The 27800-nt window shown below is 33.4% G+C and overlaps 1 protein-coding gene and 1 pseudogene across 6 annotated transcripts; both read left to right on the forward strand.

Annotated features, from left to right (window-relative positions):
- Nucleotides 1-3796: 3796 nt before the first annotated feature.
- Nucleotides 3797-8962, forward strand: LOC107823455 (uncharacterized protein At5g43822-like). Of its 6 annotated transcripts, XM_075257367.1 has the most exons (6): nucleotides 3848-4161; nucleotides 5161-5305; nucleotides 5419-5537; nucleotides 6052-6231; nucleotides 7517-7584; nucleotides 8614-8962. In XM_075257367.1, the coding sequence occupies exons 2-6, from the start codon at nucleotides 5174-5176 to the stop codon at nucleotides 8655-8657; spliced, it is 543 nt and encodes a 180-aa protein (XP_075113468.1). In that variant the 5' UTR covers nucleotides 3848-4161; nucleotides 5161-5173; the 3' UTR covers nucleotides 8658-8962. The 6 variants fall into 6 exon arrangements, with proteins under 6 accessions (XP_075113465.1, XP_075113472.1, XP_075113470.1 ...); XM_075257364.1 differs by having other exon boundaries at nucleotides 3797-5305; XM_075257371.1 differs by lacking the exon at nucleotides 7517-7584 and having other exon boundaries at nucleotides 3797-5305; nucleotides 8614-8754.
- Nucleotides 8963-9989: 1027 nt separating this feature from the next.
- LOC107823454 (U-box domain-containing protein 44-like) lies at nucleotides 9990-14984 on the forward strand (annotated as a pseudogene).
- Nucleotides 14985-27800: the final 12816 nt, after the last annotated feature.

Here is a 27800-nt window from a genome sequence, read left to right on the forward strand (position 1 = left end):
GGAAATATAATTAATGGAAGTAGTTTAATGAATCTTATACTTAATCTAAATAGATCTTAGACAAATTTAATCTATATATCTACATTTAAATTTATATTTATAAGTATATTTATATCTATATTGATTCACCTATAGATTATTTTTTTTTATTCTAAATGAGGTAAAAAATTAATTAAAAAATTAAAATAGAAAAAAATAAAAAATATAGAAAGACGTAAATTGAGATAACCTATGACTATTTATACTTTGAAGTAAGTTAAAATATAAAATAAAACTTACTTAAGATATTAAAGATTTATTGACTTCAAATTTTTTTAAAAATTCAAGCAGTAAAATAAGATCTTACATAAAGTATAAAGTTATTTATAAGATAAAAAAAAACTTAAATACAACAACAACAACAACAACGACCCAGTATAATCCCACACGTGGGGTCTGGGGAGGGTAATATGTACGCAGACCTTACCTCTACCCCGAAGGGTAGAGAGGCTATTTCCAGGAGACCCTCGGCTCAAAAAAGCAATAGGAGATGATATATTAGTACCATAAAAATGCATAATAAAAATAACAAATAAGATCTTACTCAATCTATCTATATCTATCTATATTATATTAAAAGGAGAATAGTGAAGCATGTGGTTAAGCCAAGTGGCAAGCTAAAATGAAGCCATTTGGCAATTTAAAGACAACATAAAAAAATTAAATTTAAAATGGAAACATATTTAATGGAAGTAGTAGTCCAAGATTTTATGTAAGTTGAATTTCATTCTTTAGTTAATCAAAGCCAATTATTTTAAGATAAATAGAAATAAAAATGTTCTTTTTTTAATGAATGACCAAAGACGTACACCAAAAAAAAAAGATGCAATTTTCATTAAGCAAACCAATATACTATAACTATAGGTATCTTTAATTAAATTTGTGTATAATATAGATTTTGTGTATAATTCAGTAATGGTATGAATCCTTTTTTGAGAAAGAATCATTGTATCTTACACATTAATTTTAAGTTAAAATAATAATTCTTTATTTAGTACAAGTTTTGTATTTGACCTTATTTGTGACAATATACATATTTAACTAAATTTTATGTATAATTCGGTTATGATAAGTATCTTTTTTTGAGAAAGAATTAATTAAAATTTTGTTAATTTTGTTTTGTATCTTACACATTTATTTTAAGTTGAAATAATAATTCTTTATTTAGTACAAGCTTTGTATCTAACCTTATTTGTGAACAATATACATTACTATATATATCATATACATTACTATAGGTATCTTTAATTAAGTTTTGTTTATAATTCAGTTATGGTAGGTATCCTTTTTAAGAAAGAATTAATTAAATTTTGTTAATTTCGTTTTGTATCTTACACCTTAATTTTATGTTGAAATAATAATTTTTATTTAGTACAAGCTTTGTATTTGACCTTATTTGTGAACAATATACATTATTATAGATATCTTTAATTAAATTTTGTCTATAATTCAGTTATGGTAGGTATTCTTTTTTAAGAAAGAATTAATTAAATAAATATTTTGTATCTTACATCTATATTATATTAAAGGAAATAATATTATTAACAAGATGACAAAGGAAAAAGACAAGAAAAATTAAAGCTTGGTGGTTGATAAAAAAATAAACGAAAGTTAAAAATTCAAAAAACCCAAAGCTAAAAAATGAAGATTTGTGTCATTTCTTGAGTGCACTCGCTCTTACATATTGATTTACACATACCTTTTTTTAAAATTAAGATTTCAGATGCCTTAAAATTGATTTACTACGATATCCTTTCCTTAAAAATCTTTATTTAAGCAACTTTTATTTAGGTTTGGCTTCTCTACATTGCTTAGGGTTTAGCTTACGCACAAACTACTGCAAAGTATGGCTCCAAACTATAACTATATCAGCGAAATATCAACGTCCAAAATGAGTTAGAATTTGAAGGTTCGTGTTGTTAGACTATAGCACGTTCCAGACCGTGAGAAACCAGAAAATCTTAATTCAATTAAATTAATTATTCAAGATGAAAGGTGCATACTCTTTTAGCTGTTGTTATTTTTTCGAGTTGTGATGTATTTTTTTCAAGTTATGCGCCTTATTAACTTAACTTAACTTTTTTTTTCAAATTTTTTGTTTAAGAGAGATCGAATTCATGCAACTATTGGAAGAGCTGTTATTAAATGATTTATCATTTAATTATTGAGTATTGTTATTGTCTTATGATCCTTTGGTCTTATGTATCATTTTCTTTAGTTATTATTTTTAATTTGGTATAACTATGTTATGTGGTAGTTCATTAGAGGTGACATTTTAGTTTTATTTCCAGCGCCTCACTCCTAGAATCTTGAAGCCAATTAAGTATTTTTTTTTGTTTTCTTTATATATGATTTACTATGTGTCATTATTGGTTACTGCATTTTGTGTATTTTATTGTCGTGTTGTTGTGATTAATCTGCCACAAGTTTTTATCATATTTGAGTGATATTGTCGTGTTAGCTTGCAGATTAGTGAGAAATGAAGAATACTAATGGATTATACTAGCAATCCTTATCTGCTGTTGGGTGGACAACAACAGTGAACAAAGAACCAGAAACTGGAGAATTCCATATTGAGGTAGTATGCAACTTTTTACTTTAACGCAAAGTTGGATAATTTACTGCAGAGAGCATAATATAAGCTAGATGCATTGGGAAAGTCTAAAAAGATATCACCTGTAGTGACATGGAACAGTGGCCTGTGACTATGTTATCTGCAGTCCAAGTGCATGAAGCTCATCTAGATTCTGATGTTGGTATGATGAGATCTATCGGCTTCCTAAAATCCAAGCTATTGATGTATTTGAATATATTTTATTCTACACTTAATCAAAACATCTGAAAGTGTGGAATAATTTTAGATGCCAACTAAGTTTCCTTCTAAAGGATCATTCTGGCATGTCTTCTTCATTATCTCATCAGTAATACAATATATGTTGTCTCTCATTTTCGTAAAAAATTATCGCCCAAGGACCAGAAATTCTTGAATTTTTACCCATGCCTTTTTGTATAATAAACCTCAATACAGAGGACAACTTCTGGAAAATGCACTGCAATATGTCCATGAGCATTTGCTACAATAATGTTCCATTAGGCACATGCTTCATATCAAGCAAATTATATAGCATCATTATTTTTCGTGGAACATTCATATCAAGCAAATTGTATAGTATCATTATTTTTTATGGAACAATTATTAGGAGATGGAATGAAAGTTTTACCGAAGTCCTAATATGTTTTTAATGTTTGGTTGTAAAGATTGTATTAATACTAACATATTAAATTTTATGGTGCACATCATTCTTTTTAATTATCCGCGCATCGCGCCGGTACTAATACTAGTTGTCATTAATAGCATCATTCTTTGTTTATTTCATAAATAATTTGATTTTTGTACAACTTTAGCATATTTTAAAACATATATATGCAGGTTTAAAAATAAATAGATTCCCCAAATTAAGGAATCGGTTTTATCATTATTAATATTCGAAACTTTCTCTCTCCTTTTTGTACTATAAGAGCCTGTTTGGACATAAGAAATTTTTTCCATTTTTCCCGAATTTTTTTTATTTTTTTTCGAAATCCGTATTTGTTCATAAAATTTTCAACTTTTACTTGAAGTTGAATTTTAAAATTTTTCAAAAATTTTGAAAAATCCCAAAAAAATATTTTTCAAAATTTTAACTCATATAGTTCACAAAACTTAAAAATAACCCGAAATTATATTTATATCCAAACAGAATTGACCGTCTCACTTAGAAATCTTTTTTCACGTTTTTTTGGAATTATACAATTCTTATGTCCAAATGCCGACTAAAACTTTCGCCTTTTTCTCTATCAATTTCTTTTTGAAGCCTTTTGCTTTCATCTATGGCGACTAACGGTGTAGGTGGCCATTACCACTAATCAAGTTAGGCCGATTTTCCTTTTCAAAAGGCTGTGGAGAAGTTGCATCTGTTTCTGCTTGATTCTAGAGAATTTTTTTATTATTTCTGGGTTTTTGGCAAGCCGATTTGGTCTTCAATTCTGCTGATAGCTGTTGGAATCGTTGCTGAGCTCTAGTCGAGGCTATTTCTGACCTTTATTTGGTCTGTTCCCTAGTGTTTTCTCGGCTTTGAACTGGTAAGTTCGACATCTATGTACTTACATGTTCCTTTGAAATGACAGCCCCTATTCTCAATGAAATCTGGCATAATTTGTTAAACTCTCATGTTTGGACTGTAATATGATTATGGACATGAGTGCATTTGTCACGTAGTGTAATTAAAGTAGATGGTGAAATTTGGTTAATTCAAGATATGAACACCAACATAATTAATTTATGGAATGAGTAATTAAACAATCTAATTAAGCAAGTATGATTAAACGACCGTCCTAAAACCATGGAACTCGCGGTAAAGGAGCCCACTAGCGGTGAAAAAGCTCCTTGAGGCTTGGCTAACTGACACGCTAACCAGTCATAGAAAACGTAAGGACTTGCGTTACACCGACTACGGTCGAGCAGCATGGCCCTTGCCCTCCTCCAATAACAGGTACTACTCACACTGTTAATAATGCAGGTGACAACACCCTCACAGCCATTTTGAAGGAGGAATCATTCTCCTTATTTACATAAATACCATTCATTGCTATTTTGTTGCTTGATGCTCCTCTATTATTGCTCAAATCCTTTGGAATATTAAATGTGCACTATTTTCAGGTCCCCACCAGCATTATCTCACGTTATTTATGCTAACTAGTTCTAAATCTAGAGTCATTATCATTAACTAGGTTTAACCCTTTATTACATAAGATTTAATAATTTAACCGAAAGTTTGTATTTTTTGGTCAAACACTGAGCTCACACTGTAAAGAAAATTTACACAGTAAATCTATAGAAGTTAAATCCTAGGATTATTTAAATTCCATATTTTCTCGGTTTTAAAAAAATAAAAAAGGAAAATTTTCAGCCAAATTAACACTTGGCCCGCGGCTGCCAACAACTGCCCGCCGTTTCTGTCTCCGGCCAACTCCAGTTGTAAGTTCCTCTCTCTCTCTAACACATATACGCATATCTCTTTTTCTCTCTCATATCTCGCTTATGTATGTCTTTTTAATGATTTGACTATTGATAGTCTTTAGGTAAATTGGAGATATGGAAAATATAGTTAAAAAGTATCAGCAGAGATTCAGGAAGGTGAAGGAAGAGATGGACACGTGGAATGATCTTCAATCTCGACTGCTTTCTCAGTTCACCAATGCTTCTTCCATCATTCAGCGGTTACAGGTAATTAACTTTCCCAGCTTTTTTAACCATGTTCTAATGGCTAGCTTCTAACAGTAAAGGGCTTTTGACATAGTTTACTTTTGTCCCTTATAAAAGATTATATTTTTATGCAGATTCTTCAAGATTCTAAGAATTATGGTGCCCTGAGTTGTGTTGAAGGCATTGCAGAAGCTGTTTTGCTTAAGCAAATGGATTCTCTTCAAACTATCTTGCTTTCTATGAATCAAACTCTGTAGGTCCTTTTTTTTTGTCTTTGTATTTCATGATTTTTAGTAATGTCAATCAATCAACTATATGTCAATCCGAACTAGTTGGGGTCGGCTATATGAATCCTTTTACTATTCGGGCTCATTTCATTCTAATACCCAAAATTAGTCTTTTAAGTTAAACTAGAGGTTATTTGAAACACTTATATGCAAGTCTCTAACTAGAGATAAAATAACTAGTGGCAAACACAAACTTTCCTCAGTTATAAAAGTCAAATATTTGTCCTTGCCCTTTCGAATTTTTTGTTTTGTTTTTTTTGTTGGTAATTGATTATGTTAGCAAAAGTAGCATTATTTTCCTTGTTTTTGACTTTCTTAAAACCGTGGGATGAGTTTTGTTGTACTCCTTTGTAATGTTATAGAGCAATAAGTGAATTGCTTTTGTAGTTTACTTGTGCATTTAGTTATTGGAGCTAGATGTTGATTATCAACTAAGAGGGTTATTCTTTTTCCCCTCTTTCTGTTTGGTTCAAAATCTAGGGAAAATTTTCGTTCTGTCGTGTTATCGCTTGAGAAGATGGTTCGTGATGGTAGACAGCTCGTAAAAGGGGGATACACTCAAGTAACTGTGAAACAGCTGCAGCAACGCGTTGGAGTAAAACCAAGCATTGCTGATTGCTTGGATGGGCTAAAACTTCTCTGTGAGATGCACCAATCAGAGTATGCATAGATAAGAAAATATATGTTTTTCCTGTTTCACTTTTCCTGCCTTATTTATCTTAAATTACGAAGTTTATTGTCTTTTAGTACTAGTAAATTCCATTGTTGAGCCTTTATTAGCAGATAATATGCTGTTTCCTAGTAATATAGCTGTACTTTGATCTTTCTTCCTTTGAATTAGATTTTCAGATGTTATCCTTAAAAAGAAAAATGATATATAATCATGCTATCCACTATCACCTCAGTATCACTTCCTGCATCAGGAGCTTTTTCTCTTTACTGTGAAAATGATATAGCTGTGCTATTTGCTATGGTAGGTTAACATGAACAAAATTTTGGTTTGAAATCAAGTTACATCCTTCTTCTCTTTCTTCCTGTCACCTCGAATGGATTTGATATAGTTTTCTTCTAAGTTGCCCGATATGGCAGTTTAGGTGCCGTACCCGTGTCGACACGACACTAGTATGGGTGTGGGTATGGGATGTACCGGATCTGGTCAAACAATTTTGGGTACTTTGACCACGTCAGACAGAAAAATTCGAGACGAGATACAATTTGATTCCTGAAAATCAGAACCAAAACTAGGGTAAATCGAAAGAAAATAGCATACTTTATCTAGGAAATCAATTATTTACTTATCTACAACTTGAGAATAAAGAAATTCACACTTTACAAGCTAAGTATTCCACAGAATTTCTCATAATTTAGAGATATTTTTATATTTTTATTTTTTTGAATTATTTTTTGCCGGATCCTCCCACCCGTATCCATACTAGGATCCATATCCCAGATTCTTAAAATTTACATCTCAAAGGATCCTATCTCTAGATCCGCACCCGTGTCGGACACCCGCACCCGTGTCCGAGCAACTTAGGTTTTCTTTTGCCATACGAACTAGTTCTTATCCTTGCATTATTATGCATTGAACACTTTACGTTACTGATTCTCTCAGTACATTATTTCAGGTACCATCTTAAATTATCGGTCATATCAGCAGTTGCTTTAAAACCCAGGTTTCATATGACACAGTTTTTTTACACTTATTTTCCTTTCTAGATCTCACTGGCAGAGCTAGGTATAGGTGGTCAATGCCCTGTCAATTTATTTTTCTTTTCCTGTTTTGTTGGCTTGATATCCGTTTTTGAGTCAAAAATCAAGCTCATTCTGTTTCGATTCGTGAAGAGCATTGGGATATTCTGGGATTTCATCCTAGTCTTGTCGTTAGGTTCCATTTCTCTTTCTTTCTAAAAATTTATGCACATATTGGAGCTTGATTTCCCTGCAGTGCAACTGATGATTTAGGCACGCTTCAGCAACTGTTGGTTGATCAGCCTAACATCCCCAAAGAGGAAGGTGAGTAAAAATCGATGTAGTCAAGCAATTCAAGTGACTTGCTAATCCATGTGGCTTATGGTGTGGGTTTGAATTTGTGCAAGTCGCATCAAGAACGAAACTATCCATCTTTATTCATCCTAAAAAAAAAAGAACAATAAAAGTGTCAGTATTAATCTAACAGTCCATAGACAGTTACTCTTTCCTGTTAAATGAACATCTTGTTGTCAGAACAAACTGTTATTGCATGGCAGTTGTATCTTTGCACGTTTATGATTAGAAGAACTGAATGTATTTTGGTTTTGTCAAAATTTGGATCTGGTGATTACAAGTTCTCTTTCGTTAAGTAAGGAAAGAGAATTTTGTATTAGAAGTACCAATATGTGGATATGACATTTGTCTGACATGAGTCAATAATATTCTGTCAGACACGAGTCTAGGACAACCTAAAATTAGAAGGCAGACACACTTTGGGTGCAGCCTGAACTAAAGATATGGATGTTGACTTGATAATGCATGGAAAGTTTGTTATGGAAGAAGAAAAAAAAGTTATATATTGCCTCTTAAACCTGGATTACTGACCTCTATGCTCACAGTCAAACCTAGAATGTAGGAGTTAATTAAAAGATTATAAAAACATTGAATTGCTTCAAAATTGTGAATTTTACAATTAGAGTCTCAGACATGTAGTTTTTCATTATTCCTCTTCCCCTTCCTTTGTGGTTTAGTTATTAAGGCAGCTAGTACCCACCGTAATGTTGTTTAAGTTACTAATGATGCGTAACTTCAGTGTTAATTATCCCATCAAGTTACCTAATGCCTTAGATTATAGCTCCTCGGAAATGTACAAGGTAAGATCAACCATATGAAGCCTCTTGACAATGTAGTTTTGCTTGTAGCTGGAATTAAGCATTATGGCAGTAAGGTTTTAGCTCGAGTTAAGCTTCAGCTGTGCTAAAACAGAAGCTTTTAATGCATTGTTTGAAGTGCACATGTATGTTGTTGTTATTGAACCCATACTTCTACATTCTAATTGCTTCTATTCTGCAGTACAATTCATTTTTGATATCATATTCGCTGAAGAGATGGCTTGATGTCCTTCTCGCATGGATTTTTGGACTCATGAAGTGATTTCTGAACTGGGGAAATCTGTTTTAAGTTCAGACTGAAGAGATTGAGGCTTTTCCCTGACCAAAGAGAACACAGTCGTCGATATTGGAGTCCTATCCAGTGGATATTTGCTCTTGGGTAAAGCAGAGAATTATTTTGATCACTCCAGGCGGAAGGGGTTGGAACCTGGAAATGGAAGAGATTCTTAATATAGATATCACTGTAAACTTTAGCTGCTTTGTATATTTATTTCATTTATTTACATTTTCTATAAACAGCGTTTTTGTTCTATTGGTCCTTAGCTGGTAACATAGTTGTGATCAAATATGAAACATCTTAACTAGTGATCTTTTTGGCAAGGGTATCCAAATTCTGATTGTTGAGATTAAAGAAATAACATAGAGTCCTTTGAGTCAACCCAAGAATTTAAGTATTTAAATATTTTCCCCAACTACAGAAATAAAAAATCATAATTTGTAGTTTTCCACTTGTTTGTTGTATTCATTCATCAACATCAACTCCTGCTGCCAGCTCTTTCCCTTCCTTCTTCCTCTCCAACATGGCCCCATTCAAGAACAATATGAATTTTGCTCAATTTCATCTTTGGACTTTGTTGCTGAGTTGATTTCATAGTCTTGACCGTTGAGCTCCTTTTCCCTAAAGGTATGAGCCTTTTAGGTTAACTGATGTTTTTTTTCAATTCAATTCTAGTTTTTTTAACTGTCCCAAGTAAAGGGTGTTACCCTTTTTCCAATTGAAATTGGGGTACAACTAGTTTTCGTTTGTATCGACTTCTTTTTGGTCATTGAACTTGATCAGTGAATTGTTAATTTTACTATTTGTAATTTGTTTGGATCATTGTAATTTTGATCTTTGATTATAGGGCTACTAGTTAATTTTGATCATTGTTATTGTAGTTGGATCATAGGGATTTTACTGGGTTGTTGTTGTTGATGATTATAGGGCTACTAGTTGTATTTTCCACAAGTCATTTCTCTTTTGGGATCTTCTGTTACAAGTTCCTCTTGTTTAGTTTTGGTCACATTTTCAAAGATGGAATTTTGTATATCATTAAAGCATAGCGATGACAACAATTGAATAGAAGAGAAATGCTGATGGCTTGATTAAAAACATAAGCTTGGTTAAAAGAATTCCTATAAGTGGACACTTCGAATTGTGTAGCATTCCGTGAAGCCTCTCCGTTTTCTATTTCTTGTTTTATGTTTTGCTTTCATCTATGGAATTGAAGTCTGGGAAAATGGACAAGGGATGATATTGCTTTACCAGTTTAGTTTTTCTTTTTTCATCACATCATGGAAATAGTAGCATTTCATATTAGTGGGAGCAAACTCTTGCTCAAGAGGTCGGCTTATGTGTGAGCTGCCATTTGTTTGAGATTTTTGTGTTAGGATTTGAAGTTATGTTAGATGCATTGACAGGTACAAAGCTTTAATGGCGGAAAGCTGGGATGGGAATCATGATCCTGGTAGCCCGTCCGAGGAGAGTTACCATCTCGAGAGACTGCACATAGAACCAATTTATGATGCATTTATATGTCCTTTGACAAAACAAGTAATGCAGGATCCTGTTACCCTGGAAAATGGCATGACTTTCGAGAGGGAAGCTGTTGAGAAATGGTTCAAGGAATGTAGGGATAGTGGAAGAAAGCCTGTGTACCCTTTTAACGCATAGAGATCTGAAGCACGGAGCTGAATCCAAGTATAGCTCTATGAAATACCATTGAAGAATGGAATGCAAGGAATGAAGCTGCACAAATAGATATGGCTCGCAGATCATTATCACTGGGTAGTGGGGAGAGTGATATTATGCAGGCTTTGAAGTTTGTCCAGCACCTTTGCCAAAAAATCGCTCAAACAAACATGTTATTCGAAATGCGGAGCTCATACCCATGATTGTAGAAATGTTAAGAAGTAGCAGTCGCAGGGTTCGATGTAAAGCTCTTGAAATGCTTCTAGTTGTGGTAGAGGACGACATGGATAATAAGGTTGTAGAACTTTGGTAAAAATTACTTATGTTGTTACCAAAGTCGATTTTATGATGTTGATTGTTCCTATTATTTATGTTTTTCCAATTTTAATTTCTTTTATCATATGCCCTGCTCTTTCCTCAGGAAATAATGGCTGAGGGTGACAACGTACGGACAATAGTGAAGTTCTTATCACATGAACAATCCAAAGAAAGAGAGGCAGCCATTTCTTTGCTGTACGAGCTATCGAAATCTAAGAGTGTGAAAAAATTGGTTCAGTTAATGGGGTAATTCTGATTCTGGTTGGAATGGCTAGCAGCAAATCGGAGAATCTTGTGACTGTTGAGAAGGCTGAGAATACTCTGGAGAACCTGGAAAAGTGTGAGATTAATGTAAAACAAATGGCTGAAAATGGTCGGCTGCAGCCCCTTTTAACTCTACTACTTGAAGGTACTTTACTTGATGTCTGAATCTCCATCTCTTGTGCTTCCTTGTATTACGATAAATGTTTATTTGTTCCGCTTGATAGCTTCAAAGGATGACAGCTTGCTTATTGTTTATTTGTTTGTTCTCTTTCTCTCCCTCTCTCTCTCTCTCTCTCTGTTGCCTTTTATTGTTGAAACTTGAAACAACAAACTCAAATTAATTAAGTCTAAAGAATAAACCATTTCAGTGTAGAGAGCAAGTTGTCATATGTAGGATAGTTAATAAAAAACTCTAAGCGCCTTTTTTCTTAGTCAGTACTCAGTATATTTTAGTTATTCGTATGATTCTAGTAGATACGTATTGTATGACATACGCCATGAGGAGATCTGAAACGTGAGAGCGTCAGCGTGGTAGGAAGTTCTTTACTTCAAAGTATGTTTTAGCCGTATTTTGTTCATAGAAAATCAAGGAACTTACTCTAGAAGTTCTAGACAGAGATAAAAAGGCCAAAAGACAAAATATCGTTAATAGTAATGGTTGAATGAATTACAAAGTTGAAATACAGTTCTATTTATAGGAAAAAGGACTAACTATCCTCATCCTGAACAATCTAGGACTCCTAATTATTGTGAATCAAGAAATTGATTCGAAGGTACTAAAGATGACATTTTTAAGACAAGGGAACAACAAAGCAAAAAGTTACTGAAAATAAATAGGACCTAACTAATAACCCCAATTCTAAAGAACTGCTACAAGACTTATCACAATAGCAAAATTTTTACGGTAACAATGAACAGCAAACTCTGTAAAGTGCTTTCATGAAAGTTTCCTTCTTTATTTCTGCATCTGCTGTACTTGGGTGGAGAAGAACTTGTCTCAAGCTTGGCTTTCGTCGATCAGTAAGATGTCCATGCAACCGTTATATCCTTTTTTTCTTTCTTTTCATTTGCCCAGCGAACTGAAGTTTCTTCATGTGCAGCTCTCTTAGTTTGCATCGCTTTCCCTCCTTGTCATATAATTCACTTCCTTATTTAGCATATAAGTTGATTCTGAAATAACATGCGCTGCAAGTGCATGCTTTACCTCCGAAATTGTGTGATATTCATGGAAAGGAATTTCATAATGTTTCATGAACATTTTCAAATGAAATATTATCTGAGTTTCCATTCTGTTATAGATGAAGGCTCGACTTTCAAAGCTTTAGCAGTTGAACAGTCAGGTTATTTGGATGCATTCTGGAATGCTTTATGATGCTTTCTGGAACTCTTCATAAACACTGTTATTGTTTTCCTCATTATATCATTCTGTAGACCTTAGAAGGATTAAGTCTAAGTATCTGGATGCATCATCATCGATTGATGGAGATCCCAAATCTGTGGAACAATCCTCCAATTTTTCGCCTTCAGGTTTTTTATAATAACTTTTCCTGGAATACCTGCATTAGGTCTGAAGTTTCATTGAAACTATCTTGATTATCATGTAGGATTTATTTTTCCTCCATATGCTGTTCATTTTTCTCTGGTTTCCTCGGACTCTTTCTCCAACAATGTAGAGTGTCTCGTTTATACCTAGGTAATAAATCCTCTGGTAAGAGATCTGGTAGTGACGGGCTGATGGCTTATCACTTTAATTTCTCAGAGACTTCCACATGCACACATGAGGACTCACTCGCTAGACATATATTTGTGTGTGTGCGTCTACCTTTGTGTTTAGTGGTTCTTTTTGGTGGTGGTTTGGCTGGAAATCTGGAGGGGAGCTGGGGCATACCCCCTTCTGATGTCTTTTGAGTGAACCAAAAAGTCGCATACTGTTGCCTGTTTCCATTCTGAAATTTTCTTTTTCAGACTTCTATACTTGCTAAAACTCATTGCTTCATGCTCATTGTGTTTGAGCTAAGTAGATGCACACAAACTCATCACCCATGGATATTTGGCAGCAATGTCCCAGATTGACCATACTTTCTCCTTATACTGGTTACATCTCTCTAAGCAAAATCCTTGCTTTATTTCATTCAACATCTTCCAAGTTAAATTTATTGTCCCATCAATTGTTACAGGATCGCCAGAGACCAAACTTTCCATGGCTGCTTTCCTTGGTGAGCTGGTTCTTAATAATGATGTGAAAGTGTTACTGGCAAGGACTGTTGGTTCATCACTGATCAACATCATGAAACATGGGAACATGTCATCAAGAGAGGCTGCTTTAAAATCTCTAAATCAAATCTCATCTTACGAGTCTAGTGCCAAGATCCTCATAGAGGCAGGTATACTTCCCCCTCTTGTCAAAGATCTCTTCTTTGTTGGGGCTAACCAACTGCCGATGCGACTCAAAGAGGTTTCTGCAACAATCCTTGCAAACATCGCCAACTCAGGGTATGATTTTGATTCAGTTCCGGTTGGCTCTGAATATCAGCAACACCGGTCCTGCAGTAGAATGCAACACCGGTCCTGCAATAGAATGCAAGCTTCTTCAAGTTCTTGTTGGTTTAACCAGTTCTCCTGCAGCTGTTTTTAACGTTGTTTCTGCCATTAAAAGCTCGGCCGCGACTATCAGTTTGGTTCAGTTTATTGAGGCTCCACAGAAAGATCTTCGGGTAGCTTCGATAAAGCTTCTGCGGAACCTCTCTCCTCATATGGTTCAAGAACTCGCTCGTTGCTTACGTGGTACATCAGGTCAGCTTGGTAGTCTAATTAAAGTCATATCAGAGAATACTGGTATAACCGAGGAGCAAGCTGCGGCAGTTGGTCTTTTAGCTGATCTCCCTGAAAGGGATAGGGGACTTACTAGGCAAATGCTTGACGAAGGTGTCTTCCCGCTGGTAATCTCGAGGGTAGTTAGTATCCGACAGGGAGAGACAAGAGGGAGTCGCTTTGTTACGCCATATCTAGAAGGGCTCGTGAAAGTTCTCTCAAGGATCACATTTGTTTTGACTGATGAGCCTGATGCCATTGCACTTTGTCGTGAACAGAATGTTGCCGCACTCTTCATTGAACTTCTTCAGACCATGATAATGTGCGGATGGTCTCCGCCATGGCTTTGGAGAACTTATCTCAAGAATCCAATAACTTGACCAAATTGCCTGTGCTGCCAAAGCCAGGTTTTTGTGTCTCGATCTTCCCTTGTTTGAGCAAGCCACCTGTTATAACGGGATTGTGTAAGGTCCATCCGGGAACATGTTCTCTGAGAGACACCTTCTGTCTCTTGGAAGGACAAGCCGTGGACAAGTTGGTTGCACTTCTTGACCACACAAATGAAAAGGTTGTTGAGGCATCACTTGCAGCTGTATGCACTTTGTTGGATGATGGAGAGGATATCGAAGAAGGTGTCCAGATATTGTGTGAGACTGAAGGAATCAAACCTATTCTTGATGTATTACTTGAGAAGAGCAGTTTGGGCAGCTGAAATGCTACTGCGTACAGAGGATATAGCCCTTGAAGTTGCTGGTGATCCGAACGTGAGCACAGCTCTCGTTTATGCTTTCCAACATGGTGATTATAGGACACGACAGATTGCTGAGCGGGCGCTGAAGCATGTTGACAGAATTCCGAACTTTTCAGGGGTATTGCCAAACACGGACTAATCTTTTTCGAGGTGCTTACTTCACCATTGATGAAATTGTGGCCATTTTCACTGCTGAGTTTCTCAGATGAATCAGAGTGTTTTCTTGTTGTAACTTGGTATGATGCAGGTACATAGTATTTTCTTTTTCTTTTTTTCTTCTTTATAGAGGGGTTTTGTATTCTTCCTTCTTCCCCTAGTCCACCTTTCTGGTGTTCATTCTTTTTCATGTCTATTCATTCTATTCTTCAGAAGATACTGTCCTCTTTAAATGTTTAAGGTTTACTGTTGTAAAATGTTTTATTATTCAATTTTTACAAGTTTTGCTGAACCATAAAAACAAGTGCTCCATGTTCTGATTCAGTTGATTTGAAGCTTCTAAGGGAGCAACCCGGTACACTAAGCTCTCGCTGCGTGCGGGATCCGCGAGAAACCAGAAAATTCTAATTCAATTGAATTAATTATTCAAGATGAAAAGGTGCATACTCTTTTACATGTTATTTTTTTCGAGTTGTGATGTATTTTCATCAACTTATGCGCCTTACTAACTTAAATTTCTTTCCACATCTTTTATTTTAGGGAGATCGAATTCATACAACTATTGGAATAGTTGTTATGCGTATTTTCAAAATAAAAATACATGAAATAGGATTGTACGTTATGAAAACTTTGTGGTTGGACCAAACAATCTGAAAATTAAGACCAGCAAGCATAAATTGAAACTGAAAATTATAGGGGTTCCATCAATTTTTGATATTGGGAACAGATTGAGTTCCCAGTTGGTATTCTATTGTTTATATCCATATAAAATATATTATTATTGTTTAAGTTCTCACCTCAGCATAATCAACTTGTGACGACCCAACCCGTCGTCTCGTGAGTTACCGCCCCGTTTTCCCCATTTCCTATTTCTTTATGCTTCATTATCAGTGTTGGGTGCGAACGAGTTGATTTGGATTGGTTTTAGTAGGAAATGAGACACTTAGTCTCTTTAAGGAAGGTTTGTTTTGGAAAAGTCAACCGGACGTTGTATATGTAAATGATCTCGGATCGGAATTTTTATGATTTGTCTAGCTCCATTAGGTAATTTATGACTTAAGAGCGCGATCGGAATTGATTTTGGAGGTCCGGTGTGGAATTTGGCTTGAATTGGCGGAAGTAGTATTTTAGCGATTTCCGGTTGATAGGTGAGATTTTGATCCAAGGATCGGAATGGAATTCCGAGAGTTGTTGTAGCTTCATTATGTGATTTGGGATGTGTGTGCAAAATTTGTCATTCGAAGGTGATTTGGTGAGGTTTTTGATCAAATGCGTGTTTCAGAAGTTTTTGGAAAACTTAGGCTTGAATTCGATGTGAATTGATGGTTTTGATGTTGTTTGAGGTGTTTTGTTTATTGGAAAAAGTTTGAATGATGTTATGGGGTGTGTTGGCATGTTTGGTCGGGGTCACATGAGGCTCGGATAAGTTTTGGAAGAGTTTTTGGAAGATTTTTGCCGTTTTGAGCATAAGCACGTAATGATCCAAAGATCCATTTTTAGTTCTAGAGATCGAAATTTTATTTCGAGATTTCCAGAATTTAAATAATGAATTATAGGAGTGCTCTGGAAAGTTTGGTCTAATTTCATCAAGTCGCGATTGAGTTTTTGACGCGAAATATGAGTTAATTGTTTAACGAGCGAAATGGATATCGCACTGAGCAAACGAGCTCCGAATTGAGTTTCAATTGAAGGACTATGTTCGTATCATTATTTGTGACTCATAGGAGCAAGAATCATCGAATTCCGAGTTCGTATGGTGGAGTTAGAGCTTTTTTAGTGAAAATAAATATTGCTGGTGCAGAAGGTTCTGATGTGCACCTTTAGCGACCAGATTTGGGACTTTTAGCGACGGGAATGGGTCTTTTAGCGACCAGATTCAGGTTATTAATGCTGTTCTGGTTTTCTTTGCTCATTTTCACGTTTTTTTGGTGAAAGAACACGGATTGGGGCGATTTTTGAGCAAGAAATCATGGGAAATCTTGAGGTAAGTCACTTGTGATCATTTCTACTCCATAATATTGAATTATCATCGAATAATCCGACTAGATTACATGTTTTTGAGGAGTAAATTGGGGATTTAGGCCTAGGGATTTGAAAATAAGATTTGAAGATTTGAGGGTCGACTATTTTGGTAAATTTTATATGTATAGACTCGTGGCGAGATAAGGAATCCGTTGATGTTAATTTTTCTGAATTTCGAAAAGTGGGCCCAGGGCTCGGGTTTTGCCAAATTTCGGATTTTTGATATTTTCAGTTATTTTCGATTGGGTATTGTTCCTACAGCATAATGTGACATATTTGTTCTAATTTTGGATAGATTCGACGGACAAAGAGGCCAATTCGGGGGCAAAGGCGTCGCGAATTAAAGAAATAACCGGTTTGAGGTGAGTAATTGATGTAAATGATGTCCTGAGGGTTTGAAACCCCGGAATTTCACATAATAATGCTATATTAAAGTGACATGCACGCCGGATAACGGGCGTGGGGTAGAGCACCATTGGGGATTGTGACTTGGTCCGTCCCGAGAGATGTTTTTTACCGTGTTTTCTACTTGAACTAAATTGAGAATCATCCTTACTTAGATTTGATTGTTACATTTGGGCTTCTTGCCAATTATTTGAATCCTTCAAGGATTGATATCACTATTTTCGCATATTTTGCATATCATTTGATCTCAGTCCAAAGTTTTAAATACTGTTTTGCAAACTCAGCCATCTTTCTAAGATTTGAAGACTTAAATGATATTTCTAAATGATATTTCGGGCTGAGAACTGTTGTTTTACAAATGCCCAAGGGGCTTATGGTGATTTCTGGACTGAGCATGGATCGGGATGCGCGTTGCAGCAGTGTTACATTGATATTGAGGTCGAGCGCCTAGTTGATTACATTGATATTGAGGCCGAGAGCCTGGTTGATTACCTTGATATTGAGGCCGAGAGCTGGGTGATTATACTGATATTGATATGAGGACGAGGGCCTAGATTTGATGCCACAAGATGTCTTGATATTGCGCTTGGGCTGTAGGAGCCCCTCCGGAGTCTGTACACACCCCCAGTGAGCGCCGTCGACGATAAATAAATATGGATGGCTCGGGCTGCACGCCGCAGTGGGTACCAGAGGGTACTGTCATATGCATTGCATTGCACTCCTGCATTTATTCCTTATCTGCATTATCTACCATAATAATTATGTGCTCTTATTTCATTGACAGGTTGCTTCATACTGTTTTGAGCCTGAGGGGCTGATACTATTCTAAGATACTGAGCCCGAGGGGCCGATTTCTACTTATTATTTTGATACTGAGCCCGAGGGACAGATTTCTAATTACTATTTTTGATACTGAGCCCGAGGGGCAGATTTCTACTTGTTATTTTGATACTGAGCCTGAGTGGCAGATTTCTACTTGTTGTTTTGATATTGAGCCCAAGGGGCACGTTTCTACTTGTCATTTTACTACCAAATTACATGTTTTACTGGTTTAAAAGAAATTTCACATGATATTTCACTAAATTGTTATTTTAAATGATTTCACTGCTTCTGTATAGAATGTTGTGTGCCTTAACGTGTTTTCTTACCTTCAATCATTATTTATATTTATTACTCACTGGGTCGAAGTACTCACATTATTCCCTGCACCATGTGTGCAGGTATAAGTATTCTTGAGGCATAGAGCGAGTTTTCTGCTGTTCAGTTTTCATCGGAGTTATCGAGGTAGCTGCATGGCGTTCGCAGACCCGTTTTCTCCCTTATCTTCTATTATTTATGATATCTTCAGACTTTGTTCCTAATTTCATACTTTGTAGAATTTTAGTAAACTCTGTAGTAGCTCATGACTTGTGACACCCCGGTTAGGGCTGAGTTGGGTTGGATTTTCGTATTTTATCTATACTTTCCGCTATTGGATATTATTAAACCGTGCTTATACTATAATTGTGTTAATTAATTGTCTTAAAAGGATGAATTGGGTTGAATGATTGGCCTTGTCTTCATGAGAGGCGTCATCACGACCAGGTTCGGGAATTGGGTCGTGACACAACCCTTCCACCGACTTCATCTATGATTTGAATAGCTGAATTTATCAGCTCTCCGCAATTGACCTGTCCCTTTTCTGCCTCAACTTTGGCTTTAGACAGTGTTAGGCTAATAGACAAAGCCTGTGGAATGGTAAAAAGAGTAAAAAGTTTCAATTACCACAAATGCTAGACAATAATAAAGAGAGAGCCTTAGCGGGAAATCAGTTTTGCATATGCATTGCCGCATACATTTTGATTATGAGCTAGTGTTTGACATAATTCATGTTCCTTCATCATTGCCTCAATACAGAGGACAACTTTTGAAAACTGCACTGCAATATATCATGAGCAGTTGCTACAAAAATATTTCCTTAAGCACATGTTTCGTATCAAGCAAATTGTATAGCATCATTATATTATTTTTCGTGGAACATTCATATCAAACAAATTGTATAGTATCATTATTTTTTATAGAACATTTACTAGGAGATGGAATGAAAGTTTTACTGGAGTCTTAAAATATTTTTAATATTTGGTTGTAAAGATGGTATTAACACTAACATATTAAACTTTACGGTGTAGATCATTCTTTTTGATTATCCGCGCATCGCGCGGGTACTAATACTAGTTATATTAAAAGGAGAGTAGTATGCATTGTGGTTAAGCCAAGTGGCAAGCTAAAATGAAGCCACTTGGCAATTTTAGGACAACATTTATAATTAGAAATTATATATAGAAACATAATTAATGGAGGAAGTTTAATGAATCTTATACATAATCTAAATATATCTAGACAAATCTAATCTATATATCTATATTTAAATTTATATATATATATTTGTATCAATATCTATATCTATATCTATATCTATATTTATATCTATATATTGATCCACTCATAAATTTTCTTCTATGTTAGCTAGAAATATGGAGGTGAAAAATTAATTAAAAACTATAATAGAAAAAAATATATAAAGACGTAAATTGAGATAACCTATGACTATTTATACTTTGGAGTAAGTTAAAATATAAAATAAAACTAAAAATTACTTAAGATATTAAAGATTTATTGAGTTTAAAAACTAAATAAATTCAAGCAGCAAAAACGATCTTACATAAAGTATACAAATTAATTATAAGGTAAGAGAAAAATTAAATAATCAAGAAAAATAAATTCATATTAATATTGATAAATCGTGCGAACGAATATTTTATACGTAAATCTTACTACAACATTTAGATATAATGTGTTCAAACAATTAAGAAAATATTTTTCTATGATTAATATTTGAATTGAGTTTAGTTAGTTTAAGTTTGAAAGCATACCATAATATTTTGAAAATATGGTCCAATTAAGAAAATAGAATGATAAAAAATATTTAAATTTGAGATGAGAAAGTATTTTAATTTTTATCTATATTATATTAGAATGAGTGCGGTAAATATAGATATTAAATTCAAGCAGGCTAATAAAAATTCACATGACAATGTAATAATACTAGGTATTAAATAATATAAAATCAATAATAAAGAATAAATAGAAGAAAAAAAACTAAGATTTTTTATCATAGGAAAAAATGTAAAACTTATTTAAATTTGAGATGAGAAATATTTTATATTACGATAAGAAAAGTCATAATATAAGTCCACATAACTCAAATCTAATAGTAAAATAAAAAACTAAAAATATTGAACAATAAAAATAAATTAGAGATAATGTAAGGACATTTATAAATCATAAGTTTAGAAAATAAAATAAAGTAAATATACAATACTTAAAAATATTATTAAATTATAAATAATTTAAAATTTTCGAGCAATATTTTTGAAACAAAATAAATATTTATTTCATAATTAAAAAATTATATATTTATCTTATATTATTAAAGAAAAGTAGTTGAGAATGATATTAAATAAAGTTACGAGTTAATGAAAAGCCACATAAAACGTAATAAGACTATATATTATATTAAAAAAATGGGAGAATTATGTTAACTTATTAGAAATTTACTATTAGAAATGAAAAGAAAAGACTATTTGAATTTAAGATTAGAAAGTTTTTAAAACTACGATGTGAATGCTCAAATTATGAATAATACCACGAAATTGAAGTCTTATTTATGAAAAATAAAATAATAATAAAAAATAAAATTTTAAATTATAAAATAAATTTCTGATATAGGTAATTTTACAAAAATTAAATTTGTATCTTAAAACTAAAAAAGAAAAAAAATTATGTAAAGAAGTAAAATGACAGTGAAAATATTACTAAAACATTTAGATATAATATGTTCAAACAATTAAGAAAATATTTTTCTGTGATTAATATCTGAATCGAGTGCAGTTAGTTTGAGTTTGAATGCATAACATAATTATTTGAAAATGTGGTCCAGTTTATAAAATAAAATGATAAGAATTATTTGAGTTTGAGATGAGATTTTGTTTTGAAAATATTACGTAAAGAATTAAAATGACAGTAAAAATACTATTACAATATTTAGAAATAATGTGATCAAAAAATTAAGAATTTTTTTATATATTAAATAAATTTTTAAAAATACAAAATAAATTTTATTAATACAAAATAAAATTTTACTAATATTGGTAATCTTAATAACTAAAATTAAAAATTAAATTTTATCTTATAGCTTAAAAAGAAAAAAAATTTAACTGCATCTAATACAAAATTAATTATAAGAGAACTCAATACATATGGAACATGATGATCAAATAACTTATGTATTAATATTTTAGACTAATTAAAAGTTATAATTTAAACAAAATATGACATTATTTTGGTTATAGGTAAAATATTAATATAAAACTAATTAACATTTATAGTAGGAAAGAGAATGTATATTAAAAAGAAAATAGAGGTAGTGTGAGGATACTTATACTTTAAATTAATTTTAATATAGATAAAATAAAATAATTAATTATATTTAAAAATATTACTGACAAATTTAAATGATTAAAATATTATGAATAAGAGGATAAAAGCATAAAAATATATCAAGTTTTGAGAATAAAATATTTATTTTTATCACATACTATTAAAAGGATAATAAGCAAGACATTAATTTAATTATAAGCTAACAAAAAATTATATGATGGTATAATAATATGAAATATTAAATAATACAATAACTATAAGAAAAGAACAAAAAAAGAACTTACGTAAAAATGATGTGATGAATAAGACATATTTGACTTCCTGATAAAAATAATTGTAAGAATTTTGTTAAAATAATATGATCTAATGTGCTCGAACAAGACAGATCACAATATGACATGTTTAGCATTCTTTAATATTGACAACAGAACGAAATGCAAGTACTAAAATCAAGGGGTTAGGTTGCTACAAATATATGTTAAAAAGATTGGTTGTCTACTACGAGATTTGATCAATAATTTCATATCCTGCTTCATAATTAAATTCTCATGTTATATAATTTTTATCTGAGAGATATATATTTTAAGGTTATTTTACATGATTCAAACAACATACTCGCAATTTGAAATGATTTGTTCGAGCATCGCGCGGGTACTAATACTAGTCTATCTATAATTAAAAAGAAAGGAAGAAGCATCCTCGTTAAGCCAAGTGGCATCATCATAATAAGTCACTTGGCACTTTAGGACAATCCTCTGAAAAATAGGAGCTGGAAGGTTATTTTGAAAATTCCTTCAAACTTTTAGATTTTTTTATTGTTAAAGTATTAAAGATTTTTTCTTTTGAACAATTTAACTGATTCTAAAGCATACATTTATTAATCTTTAAAATTAAAAAGGAAATCTGATTTAGATTATTATTTAAAAATTAAACATTGATTGCACATTTTAAAACATATGTTTTTGACTCCTTAACTTTGAACCACAAAGACCAAATTTTTTATTTTAAAGAGCTTTATTTAATTCAAAATTTCAGATTTATTTATTTTTAATAAAATAACTGACTTTAAAGCATACATCTTAAAAATTTAACTGGTTTTAACATACATTGTTTACTCTTTAATTTTAAAAAAGAAAACTGATTTAGATTTTTATTTAAAAATTAAATTGCACATTTAGAACCCACTTTTCCTAATCTTTTAGTTTAAAATATTAAAGATTTCTTTATTTTTAAAAACTTAACTGATTTTAAAGCATATGTTTATTAATCTTTAAATTTAAAAAGAAAATCTTATTTGAGATTATTAATTAAAAATTACACATTTTAAAACATACATTTTTTACTCTTTAATTATGAACCATGAAGACCAATAAATAGTTTTATTTAATTCAAAATTTTAGATTTATTTATTTTTAAGAAAATTTACTAATTCAAAATTATTTGGAAATAAAAGCTACTTCAAAATTCATCCACTTTTGAACCATGAAGACCGTAAATTTTTCTTCCAAGAAAAGATCTTTATTTAATTCAAAATTTCAGATTTCTTTATTTTTAAAAAGTTAACTGATTTTAAAACATATACGTTTTTTACTCTTTAACTTTAAAAAAGAAACTTGATTTATAACCCACTTTCCTCTGCAAAACCTCAAAACACATTGAAACTTACAAACATGCGCACGATTGAAAAGGAAATTTTCCAAACCTTTTAACTTCCACTTGCCCTAAATTATCTCTGCAAAATAACAGAGCGTCCTCAACTATCTCAACCACGATTGAAACTAACGACTCAAACCCACTACTCGGTAATTACTGCACAAACTGCAAACTTATATTTCATACCAGTAACTTACACGGTACTTCAATTCTAATCTTCCTACTGCTATCAAAAATTAAAGAAAACTTACGGCTGATGCAAAGAATGACTACTCACAATGATTTCATCAAGGATATAACTATTTCAAAAATGCAATGGAAGTTGAAAGTTCGGGTTGTTCGTTTGTGGAAAATATCATATCGTTATAATTCAGACACTGCATTCTCGATTGAATTAGTTCTACAAGATGAAAAGGTCTTCAAAAATTGTTATTTTCTTACTAATTTGTTTTGGTCTTTCTTTCGTAGGTTGCAAATTTCAATTTGTTGCTTTGTGTTTTTGAGTTGTTAATTCGTTCAACTCTAACAGGATAAAAGTACTATTAAGTTTCAATTTTAAAATAGTTCCTCCTTCTATGAGTTGGCAATCTTAATAATTTGATTTCCTTCCCTATTTTCTCTGTTGGCATTTACCAGATCAAACTTTTATAGTGAATTCATGAAGCCACTAAATTTTAAAGGGGAAAGGTTTAATTTTACTTGATTTAGAGTGTTGCTATGAGTTTGTTTTGTTAATTATCTCTGCTACAGATCATTACCATATTTGTTTTTTGGTATTGCTTGTTAAACCAGATAAATTAAAAATAAAACAAAATTATTTTGTAGTAATATAAATCCTAATTTTTCAAAAGAAAACATTAGAGTTTTGTTCGTCGTATCTAGCTTTTTTTCTGCCAAAATAAAGTTTCTATATTAGAATTTCAAAGGCTAAATTATATAGTCAAACCCACAAAGGAATGTGATATGATATTAGACGACAACATATGATCTCGAGCGTCTTTTCAATTTATTATTACAAATATATGACGAAATGATTATGCATGGACGCTACGACGGACTCTTAAAGGCAAAAATAACAATCTTCGGCGCTTTTAATTTATGCAACAATAGAGAGGATTTTGGTCTTTCCTATGGCTAAAGCTGTATAACCAAACGAGAATCATATTAAAGATATAAATATATATCTTCGGGTACAGATTCATATCCAAAATTACATAGTCGCGAAAGGTACGAAAGGTCTTATGCTATTACAACATATGTATCACGTATCGTATTAAAGATGTAAGATAAAAAAAATAATGCATAAATCTTACAAAAATAATGTTACGGGCAAAATTCACAACCAGTTTTATTTTTAAAATATTCACCCATGGAGACGATTTTTCTCTGTGATATGGCTAATCACATAACTGATGTGATTTCGTAATTTAAAAGAAATTAAAAATAATAACCAATCGACATTCGACAATTTTTATGCAGTCGATTTTTATGTGGAAATTTGAAATTGTAAAAGTACATAGTCGCACACATTACGAAATATCTCATGGTATTATATCACATGGTATTAAAAGTACATGGTATTATATCATGAGCATCATATTAAAGAATTAAAAATAAGTTCAAGAAAACAAAAAAAAATTAAAATGCAAAAACTACAAAATAAAGCAAAAAAAATGCATATTTTTTAATACACTTTTACTTTCTCCTCAAAATTAGTATACAGACCTCATCCTATTTACGTTGTTATTGAAAACCATTACAACACACCAAAACTCAATTAATATTATTGTATCCAAAAAATAAAGAGTGAGACTTATATTAAAATAAAATATTACTTAAATAAAAATAAAAATATGCTATACACCAGCGAAAAAGAGGCGCAGTATATGCCATGCATCATCAACTGCCTTCTCTTCAATAGACGGCTCTACAACTTCTCACAACTACGCCAGTTACTACTCAATTTGACATGGAAGAAGAAGAAACTACAACAACAACAACAATCCAGTATAATCCCACTTAGTGGGGTCTGGGGAGGGTAGTGTGTACGCAGATCTTACCCCTACCCTAGGTAGAGATACTGTTTCCAAATAGACCCCCGGCATCCTTCCCTCCAAGAACTTCCCACCTTGCTCTTGGGGAAACTCGAACTCACAACCTCTCGGTTGGAAGTGGGGGTTGCTTACCATCAGAGCAACCCCTCTTGTCTAAGAAGAGAAGAAACTAGCCAGGAAAAATAGAATGAACATACGAATACTGCATATTTCTTACGTCATCTTCTTTTATCTCTGATTTTCCTTGGGCTAATTTTCATGGCTATTGGATAGCTCAAAAGCTCTATCACTGCCCACCGTAGACTTGCATAACTTATTAGTTAAGTAAATTTTTATGTGATCTGCTGGAATTATTGTTTTGTGTTGCAATATGGACTTTTCATTAGAAACCATCCAATTAAGTTTCTGCTACCTTGATCATCTTGCTTTGGGTCATTCTTCAGCAGTAGAGTTCCTTTCTGTCTTGGACTCTGAATGTAGCAACGCTACACTTTGCACCAGCCCAAACTTCTTCCTCTTTTGACAAATTAATCTTCATGTAGGTTGCAGAAGTGATATATTGTGGTATTTAAATTAGCTTAACTGAACTACTAATATCAGAGATGTGGTGACTTAAGTTTGTAATGACCTGATCGGTCATTTTGAGCTTTTGCACTTTGATTGCCCGTTCTCGAGCATGACTTGCCCCGTATGATGTATTATGACTAATGTAAATCGTTGGTTTTGGTTTTCGCGGAGATCGGTATGAATTTGAAAGAACAGTCTCAGTTGAAAGCTTTAAATTTGAAATGTTTGACCAAGAGTTGACTTATTTGTATATGAGCTCGAAACGGAATTTTTATGATTTGGTTAGCTTCGTTGTATGATTTATGACTTAGGAGCGTGATCGGAATTGGTTTTGGAGGTCCGGTGTAGAATTTGGCTTGAATTGACGAAGTTAGTATTTTTGCGATTTCCGGTTGGTAGGTGAGATTTCGATCCGAGGGTCGGAACAGAATTCCAAGAGTTGCAATAGCTTTGTTATGTTATTTGGGATGTGTGTGCAAAATTTCAGGTCATTCGGAGGTGGTTTGGTTGGGTTTTTGATCAAAAGCATATTTCGGAAGATTTTTCAAAAATCAGGCTTGAATCCAATGTGTTTTGAGTAATTTGATGTTGTTTGAGATATTTTGATGATTGGAACAAGTTTGAATAAGCTATTGGGTTATGTTTGTGCTTTTGGTTGAGGTCCCGGGGGCCTCGGGGTGATTCCGGATGGCTAACGGAGAGGTTGGAACCTTGTTGCAGCAGCTAATATTGTTGCTTCTGGTATCTCCGCACCTGCGGATTGGGGACCGCAGGTATGGTGCCGCACATGCGGAAGGGGAGCCGCATATGCGAGAGTGGGCGTGGTGAGCAGTTTCCACAGAAGCGGTCGAGGTGGCCGCATCTGCGAAGCCGCAAATGCGGAATTTTCCATCACAGATGCGGTTTAGGCTAGTAAGTGAGTGATCACAGAAGCGGTTGTTTGGGCCGCATACGCGGTTCCGCAGAAGAGGGCTTTTGTTCGCAGATGCGAAAAACCCCTGGGCAGAATGTTTTAATTCGTTTCATCCGCGTATTTGACTGAGACTTAATTGTTATCATCATGACTTGGGCTTATTGCCATATTTGGGCTTCGTGCCGACTATTTGAATCTTTCGTGGACTTTTATCACTATTTCCTCACTATTTTGACATACTACTTGAACTCAGTCCTATTGATTTACACTGCTTTACAAAATCAGCCACTTTTACTTGAACTTGAGACTTAAATGATCTTTCAAATATTGTTTGGGCTGAGCACTACTCTTTTATTAATGCCCAAGGGGCTTGTGATAATTTCTGGATTGAGTGAGGCCGAGGGCCATATGTGAGGACATGCTGAGTGATATGAGATACTTTCTATGCCACGAGGTGGCTTGAGTGATGTGAGGCCGAGTGCCTAGTGATGTTGCCATGAGGTGGCTTGATATAACGCTTGGGCCGTAAGGGGCCTCTCCGGAGTCTGCACACCCACGGTGAGCGCGGGTACCCATTATGATCTGAGAGTGAGCCCGAGGGGCTGGTACTGTTCTGAGTGATTGATACTGAGCCCGATGAGATGATAATGTACTGAGAGTGAGCCCGAGGGGCTGATACTTTTCTGAGCGATTGATACTGTGCCCGAGGGGCGGATTTCTACTTGTTATTTACCTGTTAAATTACATGTTTTACTTGTTTTTAAAAAGAAATATCATTTGATTTCTTCACTGATTTACTGCTTTAAGTGATTTTACTGCTTGATATAGAATTGCTTTGTGCCTTTACGTGTTTTCATACTTTCAACCATTATTTATAACTATTACTCACTGATTCGGAGTACTCACATTACTCCTTGCGCTATGGGTGCAGATTCAGGCATCGCAGAGTCCGCTCCTGAGTGCTGATTCTCCCAGTTCAGGCAGTGATTCGAAGACTACGAGGTAGCTGTTGGCATTTGCAGCC

This window comes from Nicotiana tabacum, chromosome 1 (genome assembly GCF_000715075.1).
Source record: "Nicotiana tabacum cultivar K326 chromosome 1, ASM71507v2, whole genome shotgun sequence".
Classification (NCBI taxonomy): domain Eukaryota; kingdom Viridiplantae; phylum Streptophyta; class Magnoliopsida; order Solanales; family Solanaceae; genus Nicotiana; species Nicotiana tabacum.

Coding starts and splice junctions, on each gene's coding strand:
- LOC107823455 (XM_075257364.1), top strand. CDS start 5,174: ATGGAAAATATAGTTAAAAAGTATCAGCAGAGATTCAGGAAGGTGAAG. Junction 5,538..6,051: donor CTTTCTATGAATCAAACTCT/GTAGGTCCTTTT, acceptor TTCAAAATCTAG/GGAAAATTTTCGTTCTGTCG. Junction 6,232..7,516: donor TGTGAGATGCACCAATCAGA/GTATGCATAGAT, acceptor ATTTCCCTGCAG/TGCAACTGATGATTTAGGCA.